Genomic DNA, 9,300 nt, shown 5'->3' with positions numbered 1-9,300 from the left:
GCTAGAGTGGATGGGGGCGGGGGGGGGGGGGGGGAGATTCATGGAAGGTTTCCTGGAAGAACTGGACCTGGATCAGGATATTCAAGGATTAGGAAGCTTAAAGAATGGGAAGAGCAGATGTTCCAAATGAAGAAGCCCATGGGAGATGCTATGTGCCTTAAGGGGCAGTAGACTTAGACAGTCCTGGACTAGTCTGCCACTTCCTCCCTCCACCATCTGACCAAGGAGACCAGGCATCTGAAGTTCTTACAAAGTTAGCTCGGCACTGAGTGCTCAATAGTGGGGGCTATTAATTGTTTCATTTATTATAACCCTAGGCATCTCAAGGGGGTCAGTTCTTACTTCACGTTCCCATGTCAGATCATCTTTCTGAGGGCAGGCAAACCCTGCCTCACTCACCCTTTTTCCCTTCCATTTCCTCCAACAGTATCTCAGTCTTAGTCCATTCAGGCTGCCGTTACAAAAATACAACAGACACGTGGCTTACAAAAAACAGAAATGTATTTCTCCCGATTTGGAGGCAAGAAATCCAGGATGAGGGTGCCATCTTGGTCAGGTTCTTGGTGAGAGGCTGCTCCCCGGGCCACAAATGGCCATCTTCAAGCTGCATCCGCACACGGGGAAGGGGTGCTCTTATCAGAGCACTAATCCCATTCACCAGAGCTCCACTCTCAAGACCTAATCACCTCCCAAAGGCCCCGCCCTCTAGTACCATCGCACTGGGGTATTAACAACGAAGGTGGGTTCCTATATTCACAACGTATGAATATGGGGTTTCAACATAGAAATTTGGAGGAGACACAAAGATTGAGTTCATAACTGTACCTGCAACTCCCTGAATGTGATTCCCTGGAGAACGGTGTTGAGAAAGATTCTGAGTGCTTCTGGAATGGATTGGCAATGTCTTCCAGAAAACAAAATTAAGCAGAAGAAACCTGGATGCTCCGACTTGTTATCAGGGCCTCAGGACAAAAGGAATTTAATAGGGGGCATTTCAGACAAGGTCACAGCCTGTGGAGAGTGGCCGTCAGGTGAAGCCGATGACAGCAGATGTGCTTTGTTGCAACATAAAGGGTACCTCACCGTGGTCCTGTTTTGAAGTGAGTTATTTGTTAGGTATTCGGTCTGAGGCTGCTAAGTATGACTTTATAATGATTTCTTCAACATACTCAAGTTTACTGTTATGCCACGTGGAAGCCAAAAATGGGAATCCCCTGTCTGGTGGGATCTGCTCCTCTGGGTCTGTGAACTACTTGAGCGGAGTCTGTTGTTGGTCTGTTGCTCTCGCCTCCCTTACCCACCCTTCTGACCTGCCAGTGGCGTTCTGCAGGCTCCCTGATGGCAGGGCGCTGGGCAAGCCGTTCTCTTCCCCCAGCGTCTTCACTGCAGCAGCTCCAAGTATTGGATCCACACACAGCGGTAACCCAAGAGGGAATGGCAGTGATGGACACTGCAGCCGTTTCCACACACCTGTCTCCATTTATCAGGGAGGACGGACAATATTTCCCAGATGCCCCTTACAGAGGTCCCCTTACACCCAGTTGGCCCAGTTGGGTTTTATGGCCAGTGTTGGCTCAAAAGGAGGCTGGAAGTGAAATCTAGCTTTCCTAACTTCTTTTTTGTTGTTGTTTTTATTTGAGAGAGAGAGAAAGCATGTGTGCACATGCAAGAACGGAATTGGGGCAGAGGTTAGGGGAGAGAGAGAGAGAGAGAGAGAGAGAAAGCATGTGTGCGCATGCAAGAAGGGAAGAGGGGCGGAGGTTAGGGGAGAGAGAGAGAAAATCTCTAGCAGGCTCCATGCTCAGTGCAGAGCCTGACTTGGGGCTCAATCCCAGGAACCTGGGATCACAACCTGAGCTGAAATCAGGAGTCAGATGCTTAACTTGACCAAGCCATCCAGGCGCCCCTAGCTTTCCTAACTTCTGATGTAGACAACAGGCAGAGACCAGAAATGGCTGTGGAGTAAGCAACCAGTAGTGTCCACCCCGGTGACCCATTGATATGAAATGCAAAAAAAAAAAAAAAAAAAAAAAAAAAAAAAAAAAAAAAAAAGAAAGAAAGAAAAGACAAAGCAGTGACTTCACGCATGCAAAACATGCAACACAGTAGCTTGCAGGAAATCACTTCACTGCTCAGGAAACACTTTAATGCTCTAAGGAAAATCTCTGTGTCTGTCTATGTCTGTATCCATCCATCTGTCTCTATTTCTTTGTTGTTTTGGGCAGCAGACTGCTTTCAGTGTCCTCCGCCGATGTCTTTAGTTAGGTGAGGGATTTTATAAGCTCTTTGAAATAGGAGGTGAGGATCCTTCCAGAAGACACCAGTGCCTTCTGCTATGGTTTGAATATTTGTGTCCCGCCCCCAAAATTCATAGGTTGAAATCCTAATGCCCAACGTGACCATATTCACCATATCCAAATGTTGGAGGTTGGGAGACAATTAGATCGTGAGGGTGGAGTCCTCATGAATGAGGGCTTTTTTTTAATGTTTAAAAATATTTTAATGTTGCCTTCTTTTTTTGATGTTTATTTTCTTATTTTGAGGGAGAGAGAGAGAGAGAGAGAGACAAAGAATCCTAGCAGGCTGCACGCTCAGCATGGAGCCTAACATGGGGCTCGATCCCATGACCCTGGTATCATGACCTGAGCCGAGATCACGAGTCAGATGCTTAACCAACTGAGCCACCCAAGCGCCCTGGAATTTGTGCCCTTCTATAAGAGGCCCCACATTGCTCTCTAGCCCCTTCCTCCTTGTGAGGACACAACGAGAAGTCCATGACCCAGAAGATGGCCCTCACCTGAACATGCTGGCATCCTGAACTTGGACTTCTAGCCTCTAAAACTGTGAAAAATGGATTTCTGTTGTTTGAAAGCCACCCAGTCTATGGCATTTTGTTAGGGCAGCCTGAAAAGGCTGACACTTTCTAAAGGGAGGGGACTGTTAACTGAAGGGCTTTGGTGTTGCCAAGTGGGCTATGCAAGTTCAAGTTCAGAGCTGAATTTTCCAGGGAAGCAAAAGATTTTGGAGACGGTATGTGAGCAAAAACCTGGTAGGGTATGTAAGGACTGGCAGCATGCGGAGGGCTTTTGAGAGAAAACAAAAATGTCTAGTGGAGATTTCCATTAAGTTATTTGATGTGCACAGTGCACCATAAGCCCCTTTCTTTGTCTCTTCATGATTGTGTCAGTATAATCCACCTCATTTGCTGGTGTTTTTGAGACAGATTTAAATTTTTAGGTTGAATAGCTGTGCTGAGATCTGCTTTGAACTGGCATGAATCCAATCCAGAGGGGACCATGAAAAGACAGTCACGGGTATGAGCGATGTAATTAAAAAAGAAAAAGAAGGAGGGGCGTCTGGGTGGCTCAGTCCATTAAGTGGCCGACTCTTGATTGCAGCTCAGGTCGTGGGGTTCAGTTCCTGGGTTAGAGCCCCCTGTGAGCTCTGCACTCACAGCTGGGAGGCTGCTTCGGGAGTCTCTGCTGCCCCCTCTCTGCTCTTTCCCCACTAGCATTCTTTCTCTCTCTCTCTCTCTTTCTATCTGACACACACATAAATAAATAAATAAATAAAAATAAATAAANATGTTGAAAAAGAAAAAGAAGGAAAAGGCAGGATGTATCATACCCTCCATTCACTTTAAACCGGGGAGGTTAACAAGGATTGCTTTCAGTTTTTGACTCCACCCTATGAAAAGAGACAACGAGTAACACACTAGTGTGCTTCTTACATTTGCAGCTGGGAAGAGAATGTCTTTGTGTATGACCTTGTGAACAGCTGTGTGCCTGGGATCCCAGCTGACGTCTGGACGGGGCTTCACGATCACAGACAGGTAAGGACGCAATGGCCACCAGGCCCCCTTGGAAGCGCCAGCCAGGANTATGAGCGATGTAATTAAAAAAGAAAAAGAAGGAGGGGCGTCTGGGTGGCTCAGTCCATTAAGTGGCCGACTCTTGATTGCAGCTCAGGTCGTGGGGTTCAGTTCCTGGGTTAGAGCCCCCTGTGAGCTCTGCACTCACAGCTGGGAGGCTGCTTCGGGAGTCTCTGCCGCCCTCTCTCTGCTCTTTCCCCACTAGCATTCTTNTGTTGTGAAAGAGTACGTGACAGGGACATCGGAGGATCAGGGAAGGCCTCTTTTCGGGTTTGAGTTCTCAAAAAAGTAGACACAAAAACGTGATGAGATGTGTAAAATGTTTCCGAGGGGAACGATCTGTGAAGGAAGAAAGAGGGGGCATAAGTCTGATGATAGCACTATTCTGAGACCGGCTCAGCTAGGCCAGTGGCCATTAGAGGAACCCCGCCTGGGACAGGAATGGGCCGGCACTAGCGCCCCTGAGTACCTGCTGAGTCCCCCACTGACCAGCCTGGTCTCACTGTGAACGCAGTGATAAATCGGAAGGGGCCGGGGAGCTGAGGCTGTGCGTGGGCTCTGCTCCCTGGAGCTGGTCCTCCTGAGGGAGTTCTAAGCAGTGCACTTCCACGGCTGCCACAGCCTCATTACATTAAAGACATTTAAGCTAGTATCTAATGGATAAATAGGAGTCAGCCAGAGGAAGAGCATTCCAGCTAGAGGGACTAACACGAGCGAAGGTCCTGAGGCATGAGAGATCATGACCCACTGGAGGACATTAAAGACAGGTGGGTCTGGGATGCAGAGTGGGGCAAGGGTCAGTGGAATAATGGTGAAGAGCAAGACCAGAAAGGATAGCTTGAGCCAGATCTCACGCCTGTCAATATCACAGCAGACTCCCCCTGGGAATTCTGTCCCCGAACTTTCCCTGTCTCTGTTTTGCATGTATGCTACGGGCCCTGTCCCCAGAATACTGTGGGGAATAGGGCTTCCGTTCCAGCCCCCGTCCTGCGCTTACTGGCTGGGAGGGGATGTGGGGCAATCTTTTTTTTTTTTTTAACCTCTCTGAGCTTCAGTTTCCTCAGCTATAAAATGGGAGTAATGATAAAAGTGCCTTGTTGTGAAAAGTAAATGAGCTTAACCTAGTGCTTGGGACACTGTAAGACCTCATTAAGGCCAGTAGAAGTCGCTGTGAAACAGAAGCAACAGTAGTAGCCAGACTCAACAGAGATCTATATATTTTTAGATCAATAGAATTCATCTTGCAAGAACCTATATAGAAGTTGTAATCGAAAAAAACAAACCGACAAGGGGCACCTGAGTAGCCCACTCGGTTAAGTGTCCTTCTTCGGCTCAGGCTGTCATCTGATGGTTCATGAGTTTGAGCCCCGCGTCAGGCTCACTGCTGTCAGTACAGTACCTGCTTGGATCCTCGGTCCCCTTCTCTCTCTCTGCACTTCCCCCGCTCACACTCTGTCTCTCAAAAATAAATAAACATTTAGAAAATAAAATCACAAAACTTCTATTTGTAATAGTAACTTTAAAATGGGATTATAGGGTCACCTGGGTGGCTGAGTCAGTTGAGTGTCCAATTTCAGCTCAGACTGTGATCTCGCTGTTAGTGGGTTCAAGCCCCACGTCAGGTTTTGTGTTCACGGTGTGGAGCCTGCTTCAGATCCTCTCTCTCCCTCTCTCTCTGCCCCTCCCTCACTCTATCTCAAAAATAAATAAATAAATGGGATTATAGGGGTGTCTGGCTGGCTCAGTCAGAAGAACATGTGACTCTTGATCTCCAGGTCGTGAGTGTGAACCCCACGTTGAGTATAGAAATTACTTAAATAAATAAACGTGGGCAAAAAAAGAAAACAGGATTATAACTTATAATATTTAAGGATAGTAATAAACAATACAGTAAAAGGGCTTGTTTTTTAAAATCTTCCTTGCAGGGCGAGGCACCATGTGCGGGGCACTAGCTAAGCCCTTTGCATGCTTTACTTCATCACTGCTCACGATAGCTTTCTGAGGGAGAGATTAGCTCCACTGTAAAGGTGTGGAAACTGAGGCTGGGGAGGTTAAGTAACCTGGCCAGATGGCTGTGAGGAAGTAGATCGAGTCAAGCCCTGGCCTCTCTGTCAGAAGCGGCATGCTGTTTCCATTATCTGACGCCACCTCCGTAATCATCAGTCTTTAGGGGAGACTTTTCTGAGGACTTGAATAAATGCAGAAATGACTCGTGTTCCAGAACATTGTGAGGATGTAGTTCTTTCCACAGTTAATTTGCACATTTATTTTAACACCAATCAAATTCCCAACGGGAGTTTTCTTGTTATTGGACAGAGTAGTCCCACACCAGGCAAGAAAAATACACACTACACGGACGAAAGGAAAGAAATGAAGGGTGACCGCCGACCCCTGGTAAATTAAAAAAAAAAAAAAGTGTAGTAGTTAAGTCTTGGGCACGGAGTCTCACAGACCTGAGTTTGAATGCCAGCACCGATGCTTTATTTAGCTGTGTGAATTTGGCTAGGCCAATCTAAGTCTGAGTTTTCTCATCTGTGAAATGGACATGAGGATGCCCACTTGGAGGACAGTGGGGAGAATATGAATAAAGCCCCTGGCATGGCAACTAACAAACCTTCAATAAACAGCAGCCAGTAAGTGGTGGTAATAACAGCAGTATCTCGCAACAAGCTGAGGACTCTTTTTTTAAAATATTNGCGAGATCATGACCTAAGCGAAAGTCGGATGCTTAACCGACTAAGCCACCCAGGCGCCCCTTTTAAATATTTTAATGTTTATTTACTTTTGAAGGAGAGAGAGACAGAGCATGAGCAGGGGAGGGGCAGAGAGAGAGGGAGACAAAGAATCTGAAGCAGGCTCCGGGCTCTGAGCTGGTGGGGCTTGAACTCAGGAACCTTGAGATCATGACTTGGGCCGAAGTGGGATGCTTAACTGACTGGGCCACCCAGGCGCCCCAGGACTTTTGTTTAAAGCTTATTTACTTATTTATTTTAAGGTTTTTTGAGAGAGAGCACGCGCGCCCACGAGTGGGGGAGGGGCAGAGAGAGAGGGAGAGAGAGAATGCCGAGCAGGCAGGGCTCGATCCCACAAGCTATGAGATCTTGTCCTGAGCCGAAAGCAGGAGTCCAAGGCTCAACGGACTGAGCCCCCCATCCCCACCCCCAGGCGTCCCCGAAGTGAGGACTTCTGCACTGTTCCGTGTCGAGGTGTTAGAATGTCATCCCTGAGCTGGGGCTGGCTGTGATGCCAGGTCTTTCTCTCCGGGACTGGCTTCCCAGGAAGGGCAGTTTGAATGGACCGACGGCTCCTCCTACGACTACAGCTACTGGGACGGGAGCCAGCCGGATGACGGCGTCCACGAGGACCCGGAAGAGGACTGCGTGCAGATATGGTACCGGCCCACCAGCGGTGAGTGCCCGCGAGATCGGGGCTCTTGCAGGGGTGCTGGGGAGGAGCCAGGATGGCAGGGAGATGGGTGCATCAGGGGGCTGGTGGGGGCGGAGTGGGCGAGGCTAGGGCGGGCCCTTCTCCGCAGAGGCTACAGTTTAAACAGTATGTAGTGGGGCACTGTTGGCCTGCAGACTGTGCTTGGGTTAAAAAGACAGAGGCCGAAGCCTGGGACAGGTTAAAGGGGCGGGGCTCGTACAGACTAGGATGGTGCTTCTGTGTCAGCTCACAGGTGTGCCCTGGAGTGCCAGCGCCCAGGCCCGTGCTCCTGACCCTTAGAGCAAGAGGCACGCCTGGAGAAGCACCCAGGTGTAAGTAGTGAAAAGAATACACACCTGGGTCCCAGCCTAGCCTTGCTGCTTTCTAGCTCTGGGTCCTTGCAGGGAATCCCATATTCACGCTGAGATTCCGTTTCCTCTTCTGTAAAGTGGATTTAGTAACCGTTCCTACCGGCAGAGCAGATGTGACGATTATAGAAGGTACAGTTGGTCCAGCATGAATGCTCTTCTCGGAACCCCAGCTCGACCCCTTGCCAATTGTGTGGCCCAAAGTGAATGCCTTAACCTCTTGGTGGCTCACACAGTCTTCATCTGCATAATGGGCTAGTGATACTTAACTCACAAGATTGCTGTGAAGAAGAAAGAAGTGAAAGCGCATTAAGTGGCCACAGTGGTTTGCATGTGGTGTTAAGCAGTCACCGCCGTCAGCGTTAATATCATCACTCATCAACCTAATCTGGAGACGTAAAAACGATTAATATTCTCATTTTGCAGATGAAGAAATGGAAGCTCAGAGATGTTAAGCCATTTGTTCGTGGTCACACGGCGAGTAGTGAAGCAGGTTTCAAACATGGATCTATCAAAGTCCAGATTCAAGCACTTAACTGCTGCCCTTTCTCTTTTCCTGATTCGAAGAGGGAGGGAACAGGGACTTGCTATCCTGGGAGACAGTCTGGAGCGTGGGAGTCGGAGCTGGGCCAAGCCTCTGGGTGAAGGGTGTCCCGCCCCTCCACAGTGGCAGGTGAAGACCAGCTTTATGAGAGAGAAGGGCTGCACAGCAGCCTCATCACGCATCAGCAAGAGAGGGCTGCCAGTGCAGACATGAGGCCACCAGAGAGGGCTTTTACTCCAGTGGGGAGGGGAGGTGACTTTTACTGTGGTAGGTGGACCCTCACCCAGATTCTGTGCTTCTTCCCACCGCAGCTCTGAGGTCATGGAATGATAACACCTGCAGCCTCAAGTTCCCCTTTGTCTGCAAGATTGCTTCTCTGACCATTCACTGATCCTGCCTTGTCCCTCAAAGTGAGCCCAACTCCAGCACATCATGTACCTATACCTAGTGTGGATCTGACACTAAATAAATGTAAGCCCCAGAAGAGATAAAGCTCCCAGGCAGAGATTTTTTTTTAACTTGTACTATGTATTTTTATTTATTTTGAGAGAGAGAGAAGGAGAGAGGCAGAGACAGAGAGGGAGAGAGAGGGAGGGAGAGAATCCCAAGCCGGCTCCATATGGTTAGCACAGAGTTCACCATGGGCCTCAATCTCTTGAACCATGAGATCATGACCTGAGCCAAAATCAAGAGTCAGATGCTTAACCGACTGAGCCACCCAGACATCACCCCAGGCAGAGATTTTAAATAAGCGAGTCTTAATGATACAAAGCGGTTACTTGGTCACATTGAAACTGGCTTAATTAATAAACAGGGGTGGTGGATCTCTGCTCCAAGCAACACAAATCCAAGGTTGTTTGAGATTCAGAGTTGAATTTCACTGGCCTGGCTCAGTTACACGCCTATTCCACTTTGGCAAACGCTGTTTGGTTAGACCCTCTTAGATGTCCATCTCTGGGGCAGAGAGTGGTGGAAGTCAAATCATCTGAACCACATGGGCCCAAAGAGGAGAGAGGTTCCCCCCAAAAACCATAAATATCAACAAATGTACACATCGCTGGTGGAAATATAACATGGTGAAGCCATTCTGG

At 48.5% G+C, this 9,300-nt stretch overlaps 1 protein-coding gene across 1 annotated transcript in view; it reads left to right on the top strand.

Annotated features, from left to right (window-relative positions):
• CLEC19A (C-type lectin domain containing 19A) overlaps positions 1-8,695 on the top strand; it is a 20,041-nt gene extending 11,346 nt beyond the window's left edge. Inside the window, exons 3-5 of the mRNA XM_077773298.1 lie at positions 3,739-3,832; positions 7,150-7,279; positions 8,521-8,695. Of these exons, the coding sequence (XP_077629424.1) occupies positions 3,739-3,832; positions 7,150-7,279; positions 8,521-8,600 (304 nt within the window). The 3' untranslated portion in view covers positions 8,601-8,695. The remainder of the gene's footprint in view (positions 1-3,738; positions 3,833-7,149; positions 7,280-8,520) is intronic.
• Positions 8,696-9,300: the final 605 nt, after the last annotated feature.

The sequence above is a fragment of the Crocuta crocuta genome, unplaced genomic scaffold (genome assembly GCF_008692635.1).
Source record: "Crocuta crocuta isolate KB4526 unplaced genomic scaffold, BGI_CrCroc_1.0 scaffold16, whole genome shotgun sequence".
Lineage (NCBI taxonomy): Eukaryota > Metazoa > Chordata > Mammalia > Carnivora > Hyaenidae > Crocuta > Crocuta crocuta.
This window is presented reverse-complemented; position numbering and strand designations above follow the sequence as displayed.